This window comes from Vanellus vanellus (genome assembly GCF_965231255.1).
Source record: "Vanellus vanellus genome assembly, chromosome: 12".
In the NCBI taxonomy this organism is placed as follows: Eukaryota; Metazoa; Chordata; class Aves; order Charadriiformes; family Charadriidae; genus Vanellus; species Vanellus vanellus.
Window position 1 is genome coordinate 22,754,031 of NC_138917.1, and position 23,182 is coordinate 22,777,212.

Here is a 23,182-nt window from a genome sequence, read left to right on the forward strand (position 1 = left end):
CAAGAAATAAACTGACAAAGCAAGGTACATGAAGTTCCCACATGGAATTCAGAAACATTTGCTTAGAATATCCTCAATTGTTTACATTCAAGACCCTCTTCAAAGCTCTCGCATCTAAAAGAAAGCAAAAGAAAACAGATTCTATTCACTTTTGTCCAGGTACTGAGAGTGTTTAGGCCTCTGAATGTAAATAATGACCTCAAACGCTTATGAAAACAGCTGTGCTATTAGTAGAGTAGGAAAGAGGTTTCCTAGAGCACTTTTTCAGCTCTTTCACTTGTTTATGAATAACCAAACAACTGGAAAAGTATACATCTACAGTTTGTTCTCTTCACCTGCTCAAAATATCTAAGAGGACTACACATCAGGGGCAGTTTAAAGGAGTGTAAGCTACTCAGCTGAGAGCATTTTCTGTCAGATATGAAGATACCATCAACAGGGATAAGAAATAGGCCAGTCCCACTGCGACCCTTACGGGAACAGCTTATCCCGCTGACGACACATGCAAGTCATCTCAGCAGGGAAAAGGAAACGAGCGGTCGAGTCTTGGATGATACGGGGCTTGGGAGAACACAGACATTTACATCGATGTGCAAAGGCGAGAAGGAAGCCATCAGTCTGGACAGCACCGAGCAGCTCCTCCTCTGCTGCGCAAGTCAGAGAACAGAGCAATGCCAAGCTCAAGCGCAGCCCCATCTCAGCCTGCTCGGGCACAGCAGAGGCCCAAGGTACTTCAAAGAACCGGGACGAACTTTCTCTCAGGGCTTCAGTAACACAGTCAATAGAGCTGAAGCATCATGCCCTTGGGAGGGACTGCAGAGCAGCTCTGACTCACCTGGTTGTTAGACGATCTCGGCGACTGGTTCACATCCCTGAAAAAGTAGTAATCCAATAATGTCAATTAACTGCTCTTGTTATCCAAGTCTTCTGCCAAAACACATCACACATTTTACAGTTGCTTTAGATTTTACGCACATGCTGCTTTTTTGTGTAGTACAATATGAAGAACAAGAGCAAGGCGATGAAATCCCAGGCCCTACAGCAGCACTGTGACTCCATTTGCACGATCCACAGGCCCTGAAGTTCCTTACAGACTGCTCCCTTCGCAGGGAGGAGATCTGAACCAAGACTTAATGAGGACTGGTACATAGGAAAATGCACACTGATTTTTCAAATTCATAGCCAGGGAAGGCTTTGTCAAACCACTTTTGAAGCTCTCCTGATATTTTACAAAGAAAAAAACAAGTACCTGCTTGTTAAATATAGAATTAATGAGCTTCAAATAATCTAGAATGATTCCAGCATTCAAGGTGAAGAAATTAGTGATGCATTCCAGCATATACAGCAGAATAAAGAAAAAATTACTGAACTGATCCACTAATATTGCATGTCTCTATCACAGCCACAAATTTATGAATATTCAAACACTACCAGAAGGGAAGTATACATTTGTCATTCTCAGACAGCATCCATTCAGCAACTTTAAAAGGACTGAGGCAGGAAAAATGAAAGGCATTTCTGAGGCTAAGAGTTTCTGGGTGTCCCAGAACAGGACCACAGCCAGAAACTTAATGCCATAGCCCCTCTTCGTTGTAATCTGCACAGCTGGAGATCCAAATCACGGAGTTATGGGAAGACAAGAAGAGGATAGAGAGCCCTGTGCAGAGGCTGTGCTGCTCTCCTCACATTAATGCAGACAGGTTGGTCTACCCTGCCATGGACAGACCTCTCCAGTCATCAATTTTCACTTACAAGACATTCATATGGGCACGTTTAGAAAAGCAGAAAAGCTGCAAGCAGGTAACAAACAGTAGATATTGTTGAACAAGGGCACTGGGCCAGCGTTCAGAGGCCAACCAGAAACGGAAGCCCCGTTAAGCTATACTCACAGCATCACAGGTGCAATGAAGCCTTTACTGGAACTGGCAAATGGACCCAGTGTCCCCCCACAATGTGCAATTCACCTCCCACACGTTCTTCTGAAGCCCAGGCTATATTTTGGATTTTGAGTCCCAGCTGGAAAGGTAGTGCAGAACCTCTTCCCACACCCCTGAGCGGCAGTCAGCATCTGAGTAACCAGCAACACTTTCTGTGGGGTTACTGCTGTTTGCAAAACGGGGTGAGGGTTGGGAGCACTTGCGGCAGCCCAGCCTCAGACCTTAGTCTCGCTGCTAACGGCTGCATCGAGTTGTGGCCCTTCGCAACTGGTCCCACAGCCACCTGCATTCTGGCAAGCCCAGCGTACCCGTCATCTTTCTTGCCCTTCCGCTTTAGCTTTGGGGAAGCCCGGGGGGATGCCTTGGCTTTCCAGTCCTTCACAGGCAGCCTCTGCGTAGACGCTTTGGCACCAAATCCACCTGACGTAGAAGCCAAGCTTGCGACTTCATCATCATGGTCACTATGAAAGAACAGCAGGGGAGAGGACATCACTTGCAATACTGGACAGCAGTAGCCTTCACTAAAGGGAGGGGATTTACACCGCTTTTCATCCACACACGGCCAGAGTCACGCAGCTAAGGACGCCTGCCACCTCGATCTTTTAACACTGAGACATCTACAGAGCTCAGTACGTGCTGCTCCGTTTTGATCCAGGTCTGCTCAGGCTGAGCTCCAGTGCTGCACGGCAAGACTTGAAGGGTCTTGAAGGGGCATTAGGGACAACTGTGGTTCAGGCAGCGAGGCAGAACGATGCCTGTTCTTGCTGCATACACACACTAGCACATAAGCCCTAGGATGTGACGTTGACCCAGCAGGGATCCCAAGCAGAGCATATTCTTACAGCTTTACAGACAGAAAGCACTTAATGCAGCAAATATTGCAGGAACAGAGGAGAATCAGGTTAGGCCCAGGAAGTGGTGATCCTTGGTACCCTGGGGTCTTTCAGCTGCTGACCAGCCATCCAATACAGGCTGCGCGCTTCAGTCTGAATTGTGTGGATTATGGACGAACCCTCAGCAGTCAAACAGGCCTGAGCTTGCCAGGCACACAGAATGTACCCACAGAGCTTTAGGGTGGCTCACGAGAGAGCAAAGATGTCAAAAGCAAGAAACTAACTCCTGAGATACTCTCACTACGTTATCTAGGGCACAGGATTTGGAAACCGATCCCTTAACAGGTTTTCACTGGTAATAAAACCAAGCTTGGGCCATGCTCTTTGGAGCAGCACAACCAGACCTTTCCCTACAGAGAGTAAATTGGACAGCGCCCAGAGGCCAATCTCGTGATCAGCTGAAGTCATCAGCACATTACAGAAGCTGGACTGCATACACACATTAAGTCAGGAGACAAAGCAAAGACATTCACCCCACACGTGAAGGCTTGCTGGGGACAGAAGCACGAATGCAGCCTGAACTGAGTCCATGCAGGGCGAGAGAGGGGGCTGAGCACTCTGGTACCTTTGTTCTGCACTAGCATCCTGGCTGTCATGCTGCAGCAGGTGGTAGCTGTGTCGATGATAGGAAGAGCTCTTGTGCTTTTCTTCAACCTCATCCCTTGGGCTAGAGGAGGAAAAAAAAGAAAATACCATCATGAAAGTCTATTTCAGCTTGGGTATTTGCTCACTCCACTTCTCATGAGAAATTCTGATAGAAAGTCTAAACCAAACAAAAACCCCACACCTCTGCACAGAGATCCAGAGAGCGGCAGGTGGTGTTTAGGGGCACTAAACACTCAAACTTCTCCGTGCGGTTTTCTGGGGTCCTTAAGAAGGGAAAAGGAGCTCAGCTACGCTTCAGGCACTAACCAAGAACAATCTCGCAACAGACATTCAGGCAAGGCACACAAGCCACTACTCAAAAGGGGTAGTACAGCATACTGCAGTGAAGAGCATCATCTTGGGTTTGTTTTCCTCAAGTAATATTGATCACTGGGGCAAAAATCATCAGTAATTCCCCATTCTTTCAAGTGTCTGAGGAATTGTGTGAATTTGATGGGTTAGCTCTACCAGACAGAACAGAATCATAACAGTGAATCTAGTCCAAGTTTCATAAAGATTCTGAAAGCAAACTGCACATGCTTCCAAGCAGTAAACTAAGTCTATCTGAATTCAGCTTGCAGGAAGATCTTTAGACAGAAGTGAGCACTTGTTACTTTCACACAGGCTGATGGCTCGACTGAATCGGAATGTTAAAAAAAAAAAAAAAAAAAAGAAACCTCTAAAATACAGAGATTTCTGATCCGATATTCTGATATGAGAAGTCCCGAAGAATTCAAAGACAAAGTGGGATTGAGGGGAGTTGCAAACTCCGATGAAAGTATTTTCTCAACTTCAAATTATGAGCAAAAGCAAAATCACTGCGCAGAGATGCAGCCTCAGTGCCCTCCCCAGAGCCATCAGAATTGAGACGGTTTCCTGAAGGAGCATCCTCAGGTGCAGAGGCACAAGGTGAGGTCTTTCTCTTGCAATTCTAACTGGGTAGTTTGAGGGACAACACTGACACTCTCAGCCTGCTAGTCCTGTTGAAAAGGATGGTGTTTGCAGGCTCTCGTGGCACATGCAGCCCTGGCCTAGACAGACTCTAGAGGTGCCAGATGCATCTCGCTGCTCCTGTCCCACTACAAGACAGGGACACTAATTCTGTGCTGAATCTTAGCACTGCTCCAGCGTTTGCTCCTGGTAAGCAGGTGTATGCGATGTTGCCCCATTCTACATGCCTGCTCCACAGAGACATCGTTATTCATTTTCTGACTTTTGAAGTACTTTTTTATAATGCTCACTGCACAGAGCCAATCCTAGAAGAGAGTTATACAATTAACCTATAATCAAACCTGTCAATTATGTGCTAATTGACTCCTTTCCACAAAAGCATGTAGGAACGTATCACCTGGGGCAGAATTTAGCTTGTACTGGTTTTATTTCCAGAGTACAAAAAAGAAACAAAAAGAAAAAACCCATCTCAAGTCTCCGTTTCCAGGTGAACATGGAGGCCAATAAATTAGACTTTTCACCTTCTTAACAGAGATCCTTTGTGCTGCGAGGGGTATGAGAGAGCACAAATTGTTAGAGCTGTCCTAGGAAGTTCAGGAGACAGCATACACAGACCAGGCATACAGGAAGGCTGAATCACCAGATCCTTTAAGGAAAAGGAGGGATGAAGAACTATTCTGGTTTAGTCACAATATAAGAGCTTTACACCAACCTTGCAGTTCGGCAAGGGTAAAGAAATTGCCCCAAGCGAGACAAACCCAAGTGATTACCTGTCTGCCATGCTGTTCCTGGTTTCTCTGGTTATGTCAGGAGCTGCTGGCCATGGCTGACTCACAACACTGTCAGAAGATGCATTTTCCTGAGTTAAAGCAGTCTCCAGTAATGATGGAGCATTCAATCTGTCCACCTCCACTGGAGGCATGTCCAAAGAGTGGTGGCTGTGCTCTGAATTGTGCCGGTTCCTTGGAGACAGCAAATGCAAAGCTGAGGCAGCGGATGCCATACTGTCTGCGTGATGACTGGGCTCCAGCACCTCCGTAGGGAGCCCAGACGGAGCTGCCGCAAAGCTGCGTTGCAAAGTCTCGGAAGCAATCTCTGGGATATCTTGGGACATGGCTGTGGAAGCAGATGAAATGACGTCTGGCGAGCGCTCGCGGGTGGGAGAAGCCTGGGGCACCACCAAGGGCTCCACCTCCTGCAGTTCCAGTGCTAGAGAGGGGTTTCCTGGCGTGACCTGAATACAGGAAATGAAAAAAGAGCCTTCAGAGTAATGTGGAGACGCCCCAAGAGCTCCTGGTACCTTGCACAAACCACCTCTGGAAACAGCCAGCTGTATCCTTTCCTCATGTGGTCCCTGTGCTCCCACTCTATTCAGTAGATGGAGAAGGGCCCCAAGCCTTGTAACGGACTCTTAGCGGGGCTAACACCACACTTAAGCCAATGCCAGTTTGAACGCACTTTCAAAAGAAAACGTAACACCAGTTCTACCTCACTGCTCCGCTCCAGGATCCCTTCTCTTTGGGAGAAAAGTGTTAAAACTAACATGAGTATCTCCTGGACTGAAATTTTATTTCAATTTCAAGCTTTGGTCATAATCTGTTTTGCATCACACCTGGAAAGAAAAATTTAGGAATAGGAAATGATGGTTTCAGACCTGGAAGACCAGCAAGGAGGAAGAAGCTTTTCCAGGTAGCACTGTCTCCTAACACAAAGGCTGACCAGTTCAAACCACTGTGATAGCACAAGCTAGAGCTGTCTCTAGTTTTCAGAGACATGCTGTTTTATACCGAGGTCAAGTTCCATTAACACAGGTAAACCTGGCTGCAGACCTGTGCCAGCAACTGTTTTCCAGAGGGCAGCTGCTGGCCTCGTTATGATCCAAATAAGTCGAATTTCAGCCTGTGCAGGCCCATAGAGAGAGGTCCCTTGGCCCACGAGGAGAAGGAAGGGAACAGCATTTGGAGCCTTACTGGAATAGGTGCCTTTGGTGTCAGCTTGTCAGGGAGGCCTGGGATAAGAACCGAATGGCTCCTAGGGCTAGTCTGGAGACTGCTGCCACTGCTGCTCAGCGTGAGGCTAGTGTCCAGCTGCATCTTCGGGCTCACAGTCAAGTCTTCCGACGGCCTGCAGATAACAGAGACACAAACAAATCAAGCAGGCCAACCTAATCATACAGATCTGCATCAAACACTCAAGGTGAGGAGACGGGATCCACAAGTCAATGGAGGAGCCCATCCCAAACTTCACCAGTATTCTCCAAGCCCTTGCTCCTTCCACTGCGGTCAGCCACTCCCTGTCAACTACCACCTGCATCTCCTAGTCCCCATAAAGCCCAAAGAGAGACCAGGCAGAAACAAAAAAATAAAACCCAAAGACAGGCATCACAATCTCTTAGAATTTGAAGTGTCAATGAGAAGGGACCTGTTGTATCATCAGTTCACACTGTACGGAGTTCAGGGAGAAACAGGACACTACGGGATAGGTCTTTGTCCGTTTCCCAGCCCCCAGAAGTGAAGTTTTCCCCTGTTATGCAGCCCCACCCACCTCAAGACTAGTAAGATTTTCTTAACAGTCCCAATTATCTTCCTGTCCTTGGTGGCTGCAGTGTTCTCTTACCTGTAAACAACGACAGCCCTTTGGGAGAAGCATGTAAAACAACAAAACTGAGATGCAATAAGAGAATCCCTGTGAGGCACACATGAAACACTATTGTTGGCCCTTAGATGACAACAGGCATGCTCCAAGCAGCACTAGAGACGCAAACAATTGCCCATATAGGGACTCTGGGACTCAGGCCAGTTTCTAACCCTGGTTACAATCTCCTCTCCTACAAGACGCACCACAGCTCTGCGTCACCCTGAAGGACAGTATCAGTTCAGCTGCAGATATATTATTTAATACACTCGCTATTTACCTGGGCATAGAGGCATCCGTGACAGAAGTGCTACTCATGGCTGTGACTGCAGTCAGTGAACTGACGCTGCTGCCTGGAGATACCGCGATCTATAAGAAAATACACAGCAGTCAGGATGTGACGGAAGAGCCCAACAGCAGAACTTGACCTGAGAATGCTGGCTCCAGAAGACTCCTAAGGAGTCTTTGGCAAAGAGGGAATAGAACAAAAAATAAGTCGAGTTCTACCGCTAGGGCACTCAGGTGCTGCTCGAAGGCAAGCCCCAATACGTCCCCAGAACATGAGCCATGACTGCTTTTATTGAGCAATTGCTCTCCCCCCCAAAAAATGTGTAATTCCGCAGGGCTTAGCACCAGATCCCCATTTCTTAGCACCAGATCCTCATTTCTTTTGAGCTAGACTGCTCTTGTCAAGGTCTGTTGCCACTAGCAAGGCCAGAGTCTGTACAGGGTTTAGGTCCTGCACTGCTGACAGATGGAAGGAGAATGCTCCAAGGCACAAGAAGAGGGTTGGTCACCCAGCTAGCTGGCTAACAGTGAAGAGTACGGGTGGATATGCTGGCCCCCACGGCTGCTTCTGGCTACCAAGAAACACAGAGAACACCAACAGAAGCACACCAGTACTCAGCTGGGAAACTTGGTTTGGCCAAGCTTCTTGTGCTTGACACTGCTTATAGGAGAGAGCAGAGATTGAGCTAAACAACTTTTCTCTGCTCCCTTGTGACATTTTTGCATTGGGAAGGCTACCCATCCTTAGGCACAAAATTGACTTCCGCACTCAGCAACTTTGCTAGCAACATCAAAACCTTCAGAAGGAGTTTAATTTATTCTTTGCTTCTCAAGTTGCTGCTGGAGTGACATACTCTCATCAGTCAGCTCAGTACAAACTCCATTTCTGCACATCTCCACACACTGCCCATCCGCACCCAGACTCCTCCAGCACACGTTCAAGCTGTGGTGACAACCAGACGTTCCTCCCTTGGAGGGGGAAGCCCTGCCTTGGCATGTGCACATGGAGTGCTGCTCACAAGCACTCTCCTCTGTGCCTGTAAGAACCACATCAGCACGGCAAATAACTGTCAATGATCCATTTTGCACAGAAAGGCAGAAAAAACACAAACACCACAGCTTCTCACTAGGGGAATCCACACCTTGTAGCTATATTGCAGACCACTTTTTTAAAGGATGCACTTTTTAAAATAGTTTTTAATTTACCTCTACTCCCATTCTAAAAGCACATGGAAAAAACTACACAGTCACAAATTCAGTACAGAGGCATGGAAGCAGGTTATAAAGCAAGACTATCTGAATGGGTTTAAGACAAACACGAGACTTGGATGAAGAATGGTGAAGAAACAGCGAGCTCTTGCACTTCTGCTTGTTGGCATAACCCCGAAGGGGCAGCAGAAACCTGCACTGAGTTAGACAGATGCACACTGCCAGCGCCACAGCCTCTAGAAATGTCTGGCAGGACGCAAAGGTGCATGATGCAGCACTGCTGGCCATGCACATGAGACGGAGCATTAAGAGGAATTCCATGTTTTCTGACTGCTCCATTAGAGCTCCACTGAGGAGCACATGCTTGCTTATGGCTCTTCACCAAGAAACTTTGCTACCCTTTGCAGGGATCACCAAATCCCGAGGAATGCTTCACATGCTTCCCGATACTGAAATCCCTGGCTCAAGCACAGAAGATTTGCTTTCTGTATAGGTTAAGGCCTGCTGAGTTAGATTAAAAAAAACCCAATGAGCTAACCGGATCAACGATTTGCAGATCTCATGCAGATGATGTTATGCAGTCCCATCTACCTATCTCATCATTTCAGACATGCATTCCCCCAGCATCCCATCAGCCAGGATATGCAGAGATGGCATATTTTCTTCCATTATAGTTACATCACAACCCCAAACAACACATGCAAACTGGTCTGCCAGCTTAGATACAGTTATGTAGCAAACCCGTATTTCTGCACAACACAGCTACATGAGCAGTTTTGCAGCTAAACACAGCACTCGCAACACAAGTTTAGGCCAGCTTAGCATTTCAGATGTGCCAATATGTCTTTGCTCGGTTTGGTTACATGCAGAGTTTCCTGGGTGCTCTGCATTCAGCTAGCATAGCCTATCAGAGTCATTACCACCTAGAAAAAGTTCCCAAAAGCACCAAAATCCAAACCCACCCCTTGTACAGTGCTGCTCTCTGGTTACCTGTTGAAGAGATGTACTTGGTGTCATGAATGCATCCGGAGTCATCAGCTTCGGTTTGGCATCGTTTGAGAGAGAAAGGAAATCTGCTGGTACAGGCAGATCAGCAATACGCCGCAGGTCTGGTTGAGAGCCATGCACTGATCCTTTTTCAGATCCCAGCCCTTCTGTGTTTAGATCAGCCATGTGGTCTGGAAAGGCTTCCAAGGGAGAAATACAAATCAATTTACAGGAACTTTCCCCAAAAGCTAAAGTTTTAATTCCACAAAGTATGAATTTAGGCCATGGCCTGCCATACTGGATTCCAAAAGAACAAAAAACCCCGCAACATCCTAATCAAAGCTAAGGGCAAGGCAAATCCTGTGTTATGCTTACTCTTTGCAGGCTAAGCAGTAGATGTTATCAGGTTTTGATAATAAGAGATCCAAGTTTCTTCTCTAAATGCACGCTAAACACAAGGCCAGTTTAACAGCCACATCCCAGAACGGTGAATGAGCCGAAAAGAGCATGCTACACACAGCCCAGTCCCCTCTGCTCCCAAAGCTCTGGTGTCACTCTAATCTCTTCCACCTGACAAGAAACAAACATCAAGTTTCTGGCACAAGTGCCAAATCACCTAGAAAGGTGAACTCAAGCGTGCACAAAGCATTAACGCTACTAGCCTAACATGTCCCTGTGCTCCATACTCACACCAGGCTCTAATTAAGCAGCCTTCTTCACAGCTAGTCCATATTTGTAATGCTTTACACAATGACACCGCTCTATTACAAAGACCCACCCAAAGCTGCCCTCCTGCTGTCCCCCCCAACAACCTTTAAAGGCTCAACAACACCAAAGATGAATTTAACACAAACGCTCACCAAATTCTTCATGAGAGCTGTGGGAAGGCATGGATGCACTCATGTCAGGGCTATGAAGAGGCTGGAATCTAATCTGCACATCCTGTAGGGCCCTGGAAAAAAGAAAAACCAAAACAAAACAGGTGTCTCTGATTAGTTTATGAATCACCAAGAGAAGTCTAAGGCTTAGAGGATTTTTCTTCACGGAACTGATTGCCTTGGAATACGCTTTAGTGCTTTCTGCCTGTGACAGAAGCAGCAGCTGATCCTCATTCAGCTGTGTCACCCAGTTCGGGAGGCCAGGGTATACCAGAGATGTTTACGCATCAGCACAACTCTTAAGTCACTGCGTACTCATGGCAACAAAAATACTAGCTTGCCACAGCACCATGCAGGACTACTTCCTGGTAAGGCCATACTGAACACACCACAGCTAGAAGTTTCTATGGGTCCAAGTAGTTTTTGTTATGAGCGAAAGGAATCGGTAAGTTAAATTTCTCTAGGTCAGTGCAGGAATAGGATGACCACAGACAGCTGCCCACGGTACCTGCTTTGCATACTCACTTGGTGTGCACACAGAAGAGTTTTATCAGCACACCCGCTGCTGATTCAATGGCTCCGGCTCCCTGAGCACCTTCTGTAAACGATACAAATGTAAAATATGAAGTTGGATGGAAACTGCAGACAAAGTACTAGAAAAACATCATAGCAGATGACCCAGCAGGACCGAACCAGCACGATACAGCTTCATCACTTCCCCACTTCAGAGGTGGATTCACCCTGTCCTACAGTCTCTTTACTTTTCAACGTGAGAGCAAATCAAACTTGCTCTAATCCAGCCAAATAAGCCTCAAAGAAGAAGGAAAGAAAAAAAAAGAAAAGAAAAAAAAAAAGAGATACGTCACTAGGTAAAGAGAAGGAAGCTGAGCTCTGGAACTGCCCAAGATTTGTTCTGACTGTTGAAGTGACCGGTTAGGTATATTTTAAGAGAGACACACTAGCTTATATCACACAGAAGTCCAGACTAGGGCTCAACCATCCTTCCTGGCTGTAAACAACTGTCATTATGAAGAGCTTTGCAATAACTTCCCACCCGCCAGCACTGACAACATTCACTCAACACCTGTACACCTGCATTGGTCTCACCACTAAGAAAGCTAAGGAAGGTGAACAGAAAAGATAAACGTAACTCCATAAAAAAAAAAAAAAATGGCATTCCTATGCAAATTGTCTTAATCATGTGAGCACCAATTGGGGACCTGAAGTTTCAATCCAAGTCTGCTTCTCACTGGCTACATGTATCAGTCATTTTTACCCCTGGATTTCAGAGCAATATGCCACAAATATTGTCAACAACGTGAATTAACTATTATGTACAATAACAGGCATAGGGAAGCACGTCATTTAGCTGTACTGATAGTCCAGGAATCTTTCTAACAGGAAATACATTGATCTTATTCAAAGCATCTTTCCAAATTTTACTAACAGAAAGGCAGGAGATCAGGAGCAGGCCAAGAGCTGAAGAGAGGCAGTAATCAAGGAATGCCTGCATGGGACAGTTCTCCACTGTCATTCATTGTAGTAACAGGCAGAAGAACGGATCTCACGTGCTTCTCAGAAGGCTCTCCTCTAAAAGAGAGTTCCTGTTTTGTTTCTGTTGCAAGAAGCTTTGTGGTTTAGGAACATACCTTCCAGAAACAATGGAGAAGAATCCCACCCTTTCCCTCAACTCCAACTGCGTACTGTCCTCACATCTGTTGCAGCTCAGGCAGCACAATTCAGAAGCAACCAACTGGTTTCTCAGATCACATGCTCGCACCTCCGATGCTTATTTACACAGAGTTTACTCAGACAACCAGCCACAGAAATATATCCTGCCGGTTCTTCCAGGAACGCTTTTGCTTCCAGGAACTGTGCTGGAGGCAGACTCAGCCCTGCCGCTGCCAGAGGAAGTTTTGCCCTGCGTTCTTCTGGTGGCAATGACCGCAAAGCATCACGGCTCAGATAGGAGCAGCTAATCTTGTACCTTAATCAAAGCATCACTTGCACTCATTTCAGCCCACACAGCCCTGGAATGCTTTTTTAACACCAGAAACATCTCAGTGGAGTTTCCGTGTGGCAAGGGGCAATGGCTGCAATCTGGGTGGGGAGGTTCAGGTTCACATTAGGAATATTTTCTTTGGGAAGGGGTGCAGCCCTGGCACAGGGCACCAGAGCACAGACAGAAGTGTCATGTTTGAGGGCCTTCAACATGCAACTAAATGAAGCCATAGGTGACCTGATCTACCCCTAGAAACAGTCCTGCTTCAAGCAGCAGGTTGTACCAGAGACCTCCAGAGGTCCCTTGTAACCAACTCTACTGTGTTTCCCCAAAGTACTGTAGCTGCACAGGATGTGTTTCACACAGACTTAAAGAATAATCATAGAATCATGGAATTGTTTACGTTGGACTTGATGATCTTAAAGGCCATTTCTAAGCATTAACCCAACACTGCCAAACCCACCACTAAACCACGTCCCTCGGCACCACGTCTGCCCCTCTGTTAAATCCCTCCAGGGATGGCAACTCCACCGCTTCCCTGGGCAGCCTCTTCCAATGTTTGACAAACCTTTCAGTGAAGAAATTTTTCCTAATATCTACCCTGAACCTCCCCTGGTGCAACTTGAGGCCGTTTCCTCTTGTCCTATAGCTTGTTACTTGGGAGAAGAGACCAGCCTTTCATGACAAAGCCAGAACCAGCCAGGAAGGAAATCCTGATCTCACAGCAGCCAAATTCTCTTTGTCACCTACCTACACTCAAGTTGTCATTTTCCTCTTCTGCTGGGAGCACTTCGGTGTGCCTTAACCGACAGCGGCTCACTGCCTGGATGCCAAAGCTTAGGACTGGGTGAGTAAGGAGGAACTCCGAGATGGAGCTGAAGTAAGCTTTGCCCTCCTCTTGGTTCTGCATCAGCTCCATCACATACAAGACCTGGAAGAATCAGAAACAGTAAGTCACTGGGCTTTCAGAGCAGGGAACGCATATGTCTGTGTGGACTACAAAGCCTAGCACCTGAACTAGATTTGGAACAATGGAAATAACGGAGGAATAAAGCCTGGGCCATTTAAATTTGAAACAGAATACCCAAGGGAGCCACAGGAACTCAATCTTACTGTGCCAGACACAGGTGTCTCCAAACGAGAGCTTTACTTCAGGGTGAGAAACAATCCTTAAGACTCCTCAGGATTAATCAGCTGAATTGTTACCATTTGTCATCTTATGGTGAAATAGCTGAGGCCAACCTCTGCATTTTTAGCTATTAACATGCAAATCCTACACTTAGGCAGCAGAACCAGTCACACAAAAGGCCATTTCTCCTTCTGTCACCATTACCCACAGAGCCAGCAATAAAATGAACCACCTACTTTTCTCTGCACATCGCTCAGTATCAGATATTCAGCGGAAAGGTCCAGGCAGACTTTCAGGCTGGGAAGAATACTCATGGAGCTGAAGATGTCAGGAGAAAAGCTAGATCCACAAACAAAGAGGTGGAAGGGTGCAGAAAACAAGGCAGATTAGCACAACCAGAACGACTGCTATGAAACTGCATCAGCTTAAAAAAAAAAAAAAAAGCAAAACCCAACATCTTAAGGAGTTTACAGCCATATTACCATGCAACCACCCACTAGAACAAAAATATCATTGCGGAAATCAGTGCTGACTTCAGCTAAGAGAATTCATCAGGGAGACCACACAATATGATCTAGATTCTGAACGTCTAAATGAAAGATGGCAGTTTGTCGTTACTTAACATGTTCCACATTCATAGGAGGACAAAAGCCAAGGCTACAGATTTAAAAAAAAAAAAAAATCCACCAAACCGAAATAACCCTTCTACAGGTTTTGGACCTTCTGTAGTATGAGGTGGAAAAAGCAGTGCTCAGCTGTATGGCATATTCCTCTCACTTTAAGAGCGCAATACAGAAGTGGCCTTACACATGCACGTTATCAAAGAAGCCATGATCCACCAGCAGAAAAGTAGAATCAGGGAACAGAAGCGGAGTGAAGGGATGTACTAAAGCAGAAATTGAACTGGACCTATGAGGCTCAGCAAATAATTCATGTATAATTGCTTAAGCTCTGTCAACATAGCAGCTTCTCATTATTTAAATCAGAAAAAGCAATATCAGGAAAAGATCTAGATTGGTTATCGAATATCTAGTATTTTTACAGAAGAAAGCACTCAAGGTGTGCAATTTTGGAATGCCTCTCCTACAGGTATGTCTATGCTCTACAGACCAAAGCAAAGACAATAGGTCTTGGTAACACCAAGGAGACTGCATAAAACGATCAACCTCCCCCGCCTTGCCAAAGCTTAACCTGACAGTATGTCACAGCCCTGCCAGCTTTCAACAGATGGCTCAATTGGCAAAGCAGGAGGCTCTAACTGGGGCTAGAGTAGACTCCGCTGGAAATGGATCACCTTCGCAAAGTAAGTATACCTGGAAATTGAGAGCTCATCTGCTTGTCAAAGTAAATCCAACCAAACTTCAAATCCAAATCAAACTTCAGGGGAGTCAACATATCACCACCTACCGGACAGTCTGCAGACAAGTCCAAGACACAGTGCACCACATCTTCAATTCTCTATTCTGATCTGCTCCTGTGATGAGAAATCTCCAGAAGGGAACTCTGCAGGCACAAAAGAATTAAGTTCTCTTGAAGAAGAACTGGTACTTCCAGTAAGGATGTTTCACAGAAATGTTCCTCACAAGGTGCTCATAGCTGATTTTGCCCAACTGTGTCTTAAAAGTTCCCAGAAAATTTCTGCTTCTGAGGCAGATTAGAAACCACTATAGCTCTCATAGCTCTCAAGAACCCAAAAGCCACAACTGACTGAAGAAAGAATAAAGATTAAAAAGTAACTCTTTTGGTTTTTAATCAACTGCAGTAGAAATTTGGAGGATAACAGGCCAGTTAAAACTGACCATACCAGAAACCTGAAAGGTCTCATCAGTTTAGAATTTTTCTTGCTTTCATGGAATTGACGCTAGAGTTAAGGTCACTTTATACTGTGCTTCAGAGCCTTATTTATTTCTCCATCACTAGAAAACTGACTGCAAAGAGGACAGGACTTGCTCCTACCACAATGCTGATTTTTTTTTTTTTTTTTTTTTTTTTAAACAGGTACAATGCAATTACAAGGAATCCACCAAAGGCAGAGTTAGAAGACACTACTAAACTTTGATACTCCAAGGACAGGATTGGGGACTTACTCAGGGTCTTGTTTTTTATGGTTGTCACAGAAGAGCAGGCAGGAAAGAGGCCTCCCATCATGGGGCTTCCACTCATGAAGACACCTAGGAAAGAACCAGAAAAGACTGAGCGTGCAGGGAGTAGTCAATAAGGAATATACAAGGTGGGCGCTGAACACATTACCCCTTGTCCAAAGACAGCATTAAGTCAGCAGCCACCAAGCATTATCAGCTTATAGCTGCTTACAGGCTTATATAAAATAAGGAGATCAGAGCCCATACAGCCATAGATTGTGACCCAAAAGAAAAAAAAAAAAGAAAAGAAATCACGTGTTGCTATGTGTCTTAACAAGGGCACAATACATAAAAGAAGTCTGAGAAGAATACTGAGAAGAACAGCTCAGAGAAGCTCCTGCATTTACAGGGACAGTGCAAAAGAGCTGACTACGGCCTGTGCAAAGCACAGAACTCCTGCTTCCAGGCACAGCCCTTTGCTTTCTTCCTAAGTTCCCAAACCTTGAGCATGTGTGATACTCAGTGATACAACTCTTCTGCCACAAATTAAAAACATTCACCCTCTATCTTTATAAATGTCCTGAGAATGACCATCGCAGGTCATTCTGTAACAAGGAAACTCTCACAGAGAAAATGCTGCTCTCAGATCCTTCATTTTCTAATCCTCCAGTTACCTTGGCTCGTCTTGCCCCTCAATATAGATCTGCCAAAATTTGACAAAACCATCGTGGCTTGCTGTGGCCAACACAGTTCCATCTGGAGAAAGTGCTCCCTCGCTTAGGCACTAAACAGAGAGGGGGAAAAAAAGACACAGAAAAGTGATTTTATAGCTCTTCATGAAAAAAGAGTATTCTCTTCAAACAGGACTACCAGTCTGATAGTACAGAAGGTCAGAGTGATTTCTAACAGACATGTCACCAGGTAACTTTACCCTTCACAGAAGAATTAACAGGACTTTTTTTTGTAATAATAATAAATAATCACCTTTTCCAGACAGCAAACTTAAGTACAATGGGTTGTGCTGCTACTGTTCCCACTTTTTCTCATGTTATGAATGAAGCTCATTTTGTTTTGGGTTGTTCTGGCTTTACACAATCACTACAGATTAAACAATTATGATTGTGAAACAAAGTCATACAATTACTTTATCGTCATCCTGTTCAAGAATTGAAATTGCACTTTCCCGTTGTTTCTTTTAGATTCAAAATATCACCCCCTGGATACTCAGCTGCAGTCCTGGTCCACTGTACTCACAGATGTAACTATACTCATTAGGGGAATCATAGAAGAATAAACATGACATCGAGCTTAATTTTGCTCTTCTCATCCAGCAGTAAACCACTGCCATGTTAAGTGTTGCATTTACCAGGATATATAAAAAAGAACAGAAACACAGCCCAGGCTGTCAAACAGGCCCTTGGAAATACAGGTGAGTTTTTTCAAGAGCTGTTTTCAAAGCAGATGACTACACGTTCACCTTGGCTTTTTAAACAGAGGTTACTTACCAATAGTGTGTGTACATAGCCAGGAGGTTGTGGGTGATAGCGCGGATGGGTAAGCAACTGGGTTTTTTACAGCCAACTGTCCTAAGAACTGCAGCTCCCGAGACACTAACCCAAAGAAAACTTAAGTGATCTGTAGCAATCCCCTATGCAATGGCAGTAAAGAAAGCGAAACAGGTTTATACCGTGCTGTGGCCTTTCACTACGATGAAGCCTTCTTTGATACTAGGCACTTCCACGGGCCAGGAGCTGTTGTTTGTTCGGATAATGTCCAAATCCCACACCTCTGCCTGGAAACACACATGCGGGCACAGAGGTTTATTTCTGTAACTATTGGTCTGATCCAGTGCAGAATTTCTTATATCCTTATATCCTGACATACCAGCCCAATGGCAAGTATGTAACATAAACCTTCCCATTTCCACCCAATTTAGCCATTAGATGCTTTCCTGGCATTCAGCTGTATATAAGTACGGGGAACTGCTCTTGGCAGCTGCACTTGTGGCTCACCAAGGCCCCTCCCCTAGGTACTGGCTCACCCTGAACAGCCAAGTGATGCCTCTGGCCCTCCACACTGTTTCTAGCGGTCCTCGCTATTTGACGGCGAGCAGAAGTTACCATTTTCTATCCTCTTGAGGCCCAGAGGAAGATCAGCATGACCTCTCCTCAGAAGAGAGGAATCCCACATCTCATATTATGGGAGGATCCCCAACACGGACTAGACAGGAGCCTTTACAACTCTAACCATACCGGGTCTTTCCTTCATTAGATTCTCTCCCTCTAATGATAAGGATAATGCTTCAAAAGCAGGGTTTCCTTACCCTGTCTTCATGCAACAATGCCAGCGTCTGACTTCCCTCTTCACCACTCTCCTCATTATCATCCGGGATGAAAGGGCACCAGATGATTCTTCGAGAGGTGTTCAACGGGGTATTGTCAGGTCGCTTGATGTGCACCAAGATCTCCTCTCTGGTCACCATGGTTAAGAAACGTAAGATTCTGGCTGCATTACTAATGATCAGCAATAACCTATTCAGGTTTGGTCCTCTGTTAAATACTATTAAACCTCAAGATTTTCTGGGTCACTGATTCAAAAAGAGACCAGGTAAAACGATCCTGCTAAGAAAGCAGACAAGCTAGTGTTTCTTCCCTGTCAGAAGAGGTTAAGCTTACGAAAGTCAACAGAGTCTCATAACTTTCTCTTGCAGGCTGCAAACAGGGACAGGACAAGCACAAGAGGAGCACGCACACGCATCTGAATTTGCAATCCACACGACTGCTAACAGACAGATTAAATGATTTCAGCTAGCATCGCAACACTACCGTAGAAAGACAGAAAAACTACCACGTTGCCCCAAGCTGAATGCTCTCGTTGCCCCAAGCTGAATGCTCTAGGTCCACCCCAACAAATCAGATCTTAAACAACTACAATCACCTTTGCTCCACTTGCTTTTCAAATGATGGTATACAATTAAAATTAAGAAGCCACAGCCTAAGACGACATATCCCACAGACTGACATGCTTCCCAAAGCACTGAGCAGTCACTCCGAGCAATTAAAAGGAAAAGATTTAGGACAATGAATAAAACACTGAAAATAAATTTCAGGACTACCAAAAGAAGAGGGATGACAGGTTTGGAAGGAAGATGGTGAACAGGAGGGAAGTATTACATCTTCTTCCCCAAAAAAGTAACTGGGGAAAAGAGCTAGAACCAGACAAAAGTAAGTAAAAAACTTTGTCACACTACCGAGGTGACTCTGCCCATGTGTAAGGCCAGCTAGTACGGACTGACACTTCTCACTGACTACTTTTGCCTGGACCAGAAGGAGCACTGAGGTGTCACTCCTAGAATTTCAAGCTATGTGCATTTTCAAGTAATTATTGCGCCGAATACAGGCGCAGGATGCCTGATTTGATACTCTGAAAGGGGCAGAACTATCGACCTTCCCCCTGCAAGCTGCTGTTCTGGAAAGGATAGAAAATAAGGTACAATTTTGAGGTTGCATTCACATTTAACCATTAGACAAAGACTTATAAGAGGCATATTTTGACAAGATACTGGATCTTTTCTTTATCCATGGCCAGGCGCCAGACAAAAAGGTTGCCGGCCTCATCCAGGCACGCCAGCTGGTTAGAGTTGAGATGAGCAAAAGCCAGGTCTGCCACACCGCCTGTGAATCCCTTCAGCAATGTCCGATCAGCAGTGCTGACACTCAACACCCGCACCATAGCGGAGCCGTTACTGGCAACTGCAGAAAAGACAGAGGGAGAAGTCACCATTTAGCTGTGCGGTTTCCCCACAGCACTACCTTTGTTTCCAGCCATCGGCTTATAATTTCCAGCACCCATCCTGCCATCAAATGTCACTTGCAGCACACTGAAAACCCACCTCAACAGGTACCACATTAAGAAGCCCCTTCAAGACCCAGGGTACATGCACAAATATTTACTGCACTTTTCAGATTTGGTGCAGAAGATTGGAACAACAGCATCAAGGACGACTTTGCCTGTCTTGTAAGGGACAGCTTAATTCCCCATATCTTCTACAATTTCTTGAGCACTTCAAATTCTAAGTTGCTCTACTTAAAAAGTCAACCGAAGTTGACTTCTCAAGATTACCAGGATTATGCTCATGAAAGATGCCTTCATTAAATGCACAGCCTAAATCTTTAGACCAGGGTGATGACAAAGCTACCAAACCTCCAAGACTGACGTCCAGTGACAGTGAATTAACGTTAATTGCAATTTCATTTTCAGTAATTACAGAAAAGGAGTCACAGAGAAGCAGGTAGCTCAAATATATCTTCTGTAAGGGGAATGTAAAAAGCATAAACACTCACCTGGAAAAAAGCACTGCTTTTTGGTTTGCATGACTGAAAAGAACATGCGTTAGAGCATGCAAATACCAAGGGAATTTTCCAATTTCACCATTTCAGACAAACATCACTATAATGCGAGCAGTCTTATGGAAGCCCTATCGTTTCCACCTTGATGCCCAAGCCAACCCTAGCAGACCACTCAGCTTTCTATAGTGTTACTGCACCCCAGCTTCAATACTTTAAAAAAGGGTAAGACACCCTAAAGATGCTCTAAAATAACTTCAGCTAGGGAAAAAAAAAAAAAAAACCAACACACAGAAGCAAAGTAGTAGATTTCCTAAAAGGTCAGACAAACTACTGGGTGTTAGAACTAGGAAGAAAGGGAAGAGCTGATGGAGCCCCAAGAACTGTGTGGTTATATGAGAGCACAAAGAGACACTGCAGACGACTAAGTGTTCATTTGTTTCATGTATGTTGTGAAACAGCCTCTCCCTGTGTTGTTCTGCTTTTCTATTCCTTCCTACTGCAAAACACACTGTATCTGTATTGCTCTTTGGCTCCTCTAAATTTAGCCTTAAACTCAACTCTAAATTTATGCAAGCAAATCCATCACAAACATTTATCTGCTCAAATTACCATAGGGATGTTTCTGTGCTTAGCTACAGAGAAGCTTGTTTACTGCAGAAATATTTAATTAGAGGAGTAATCTGAACATCAGTTTACTGTCCAGTGGAACCAATGTAATCCTTCAACTTTTCCTCCATCCCCAGAGTCCTTCTCTTTCTTTCATTTCTAACTTCAGAAAAGCTTTCCTTCTCAGCAGAAACTCTCCTACACCACCAACTCTTCCCTCCCCTGTAGCTCCAGTTTCAGTTATATTCCCACTAAAACAGCAGCCTGACCTGGGTATTGCAAGATGCGTTTCAATTATTGCCAGTTACCTTCTTCTGATGCAAACCTTTGCCTCTTTTAGAGATACACAGAGCAAGAGAATACAAATCACATCCAAGACAAGAAGGTATCTCACCTCTAATGGCATAAGCCAGGTAAGAGTTTGACACAGCTATCAGATTGCCATAATAGTATTTCTGCTCCCAGTCATATCTAGCAACAGGCTGTATTTTCACCTGCTCAGGAGAAAGAAAACAAAACATGAGAAATGTCCGGAATTAACATTTTCCTGGGACAAACCTGCCGAATACACAATTTCCTCTAGGGAAGATGTGTGATGCTTAATAGGTAACTGTGAGAAGCAGCAGTTGGTAAGAAGAATTGCACATTGAACACCAGGTAGCAGAGCCCTGAACATTCAAAGTTCTGGAGGCTGATGAATGTTTCCTTCCATTGAAAGAAGGAATGCAACTCACTGAATTTGCCATGCTGCAGAACAACACTCGACCCTACAACTACAGTAAGGCACCCTTTACCTCTTTATAAGCACTGTGTCTGGATTCCCAGTTCTTGGAAACTTTTTTGAAATATAGAAACACATTTGCTGCATGGGCACTTGCTTTTTAGTTTCAATACTGCTTGCCAAGAAACTGGAAAGTCCTGGTCTTATTGATAAGCATTGCCTTCGCAAGCAAAGAATTAAGAAATACTGTGGAAGTTATGACAGTGATCCTCCCTTTCATTTTTATCTTCAGTATTATCCATGAAAAATAATAACAACATAGTACAGTATTTATTTACAATCTCTGAGGTCCTTTAATTCATTGCACGTCAAGGAACAAAACAATACAATATGGAAAAGTGCCAAAAGGATCAAGACCAGAGTTCTCTCTCCTAATTATTAGCATTTGTTCTGAGCACATCTTGGTACTCTGCTATAGCACTAGTTCTAATCTCAGCACATTGGTTCTCCTGCAGCTCTGATGTGCTGGGTGGAGCCCTCAGCAGGACTGAGGTTAGCAAACTGTCAAGAGCAACCCCCCCTCCATAGTGAAGACCTGCCAACGAAGAAACAATCAGCAGGAAAAACTTGTTTGTGAAGGAAGGGCACTTTTCCAGGATCCAGCTTAGATCATGGATTTATTCCTGAAAATTAGAGGATAGCTTGGCCAGACTCTGGAATAACAGTAACCATCGCTTACAAGATACTGCTCCAATTTTTTTCCCCTTGTTAAGCTCTTTGACAAACTTCTAACTAATTACAAGCCCTTATAACACAGGAAAGATGATAGTAATTTCTGTTTAAAATATTCAAGCATGAGTGTAAGTGACTAAAAAAAGAGACAGAACTATGATTTCTCTTGCTCCTTACCTTATTACTCCCTCTGGCCTTACTGGTGATGCTGGAATCACTGCTGGCCACTATCTCCACATCTTTTGCTGATATCACTACACAAGTGGAGCTGTCATCACCGGAAAGGCAGCTTTTAAGAAGAACAAAGGGAAAGAAAAAAAATCAGACAGGGCTCACAGGAAGAGAACAGCGGTCAGATATTTGCTATTCATAATTTTAACATCAATGCAGAAGGAGTATCTGTGCATCTAGGGAGTTTGAACTGAACAATTGCAAACAGAAACAACTTTCAATTAAGAGTCTCCCTTCCTCATGTGCCGCGCGTTTGAGAGCGCCAAACACCTGGTTTGTTCAGCTTAAAACCCTCCAGTCTGTTTGACTTGAGCACAGACCTACATTTGGTTAAAGTAGCCTTGACTACTACCCGACATAGGAAGGTGCAAAGAGACCAAAGTCAACCAGCTGAACCTCATCAACAACAGTGCACGCTGCTCATGGCTCTCATGGCATCCTCTCTCAAAATTATGACCAGAGAACCCAAACCAAAGCTATTTACATGAGCTCTGATGTTAAGAGTCTGCAGATGAAGCCAAGCATTACATTAATTAGACTGATGTGGATTTGCATTATTACTCCCATGACAAATCCAAAGTATTCCATATGCATGTGTTCTCTTGCACATAAGTAGTAAAAGCACAAAACACACCGTGTATATGCACAACTCAGCAAAGAGTTAGGTAGAAATCTAGCTCAGGATCGTTTGTCCTGTTTTAAGCTATGTGGAGAGAAATACTTTGACAATTGCAAAGTCTACCACACTGCAAACTGGTATAAGTTACCTCTCAGGTAACTTGGGTCCCTGAAAGAGTCCAGCTGGAGGTCTACATAAGAACGCTAAGTTTCAGCCAGGTCCCTGCTAATTTACCTCCATCCTCACTTGCAATGTCCACCATGCAGTCCTGCTCCCCTTCTCTCTAAACA

General features: G+C 44.8%; 1 protein-coding gene across 1 annotated transcript in view; it reads right to left on the reverse strand.

The window, feature by feature from the left end:
- EDC4 (enhancer of mRNA decapping 4) overlaps nt 1–23,182 on the reverse strand; it is a gene marked incomplete at its 5' end in the record, with an annotated part of 37,966 nt that overhangs the window by 10,288 nt on the left and 4,496 nt on the right. The window contains 19 exons of the mRNA XM_082489231.1: nt 836–872; nt 2,246–2,398; nt 3,396–3,497; nt 5,197–5,660; nt 6,397–6,550; nt 7,341–7,429; nt 9,548–9,744; nt 10,405–10,496; nt 10,948–11,020; nt 13,175–13,355; nt 13,790–13,892; nt 14,961–15,056; nt 15,641–15,724; nt 16,309–16,418; nt 17,322–17,426; nt 17,958–18,105; nt 19,197–19,386; nt 20,984–21,083; nt 22,220–22,331. Of these exons, the coding sequence (XP_082345357.1) occupies nt 836–872; nt 2,246–2,398; nt 3,396–3,497; nt 5,197–5,660; nt 6,397–6,550; nt 7,341–7,429; nt 9,548–9,744; nt 10,405–10,496; nt 10,948–11,020; nt 13,175–13,355; nt 13,790–13,892; nt 14,961–15,056; nt 15,641–15,724; nt 16,309–16,418; nt 17,322–17,426; nt 17,958–18,105; nt 19,197–19,386; nt 20,984–21,083; nt 22,220–22,331 (2,590 nt within the window). The remainder of the gene's footprint in view (nt 1–835; nt 873–2,245; nt 2,399–3,395; nt 3,498–5,196; nt 5,661–6,396; nt 6,551–7,340; nt 7,430–9,547; nt 9,745–10,404; nt 10,497–10,947; nt 11,021–13,174; nt 13,356–13,789; nt 13,893–14,960; nt 15,057–15,640; nt 15,725–16,308; nt 16,419–17,321; nt 17,427–17,957; nt 18,106–19,196; nt 19,387–20,983; nt 21,084–22,219; nt 22,332–23,182) is intronic.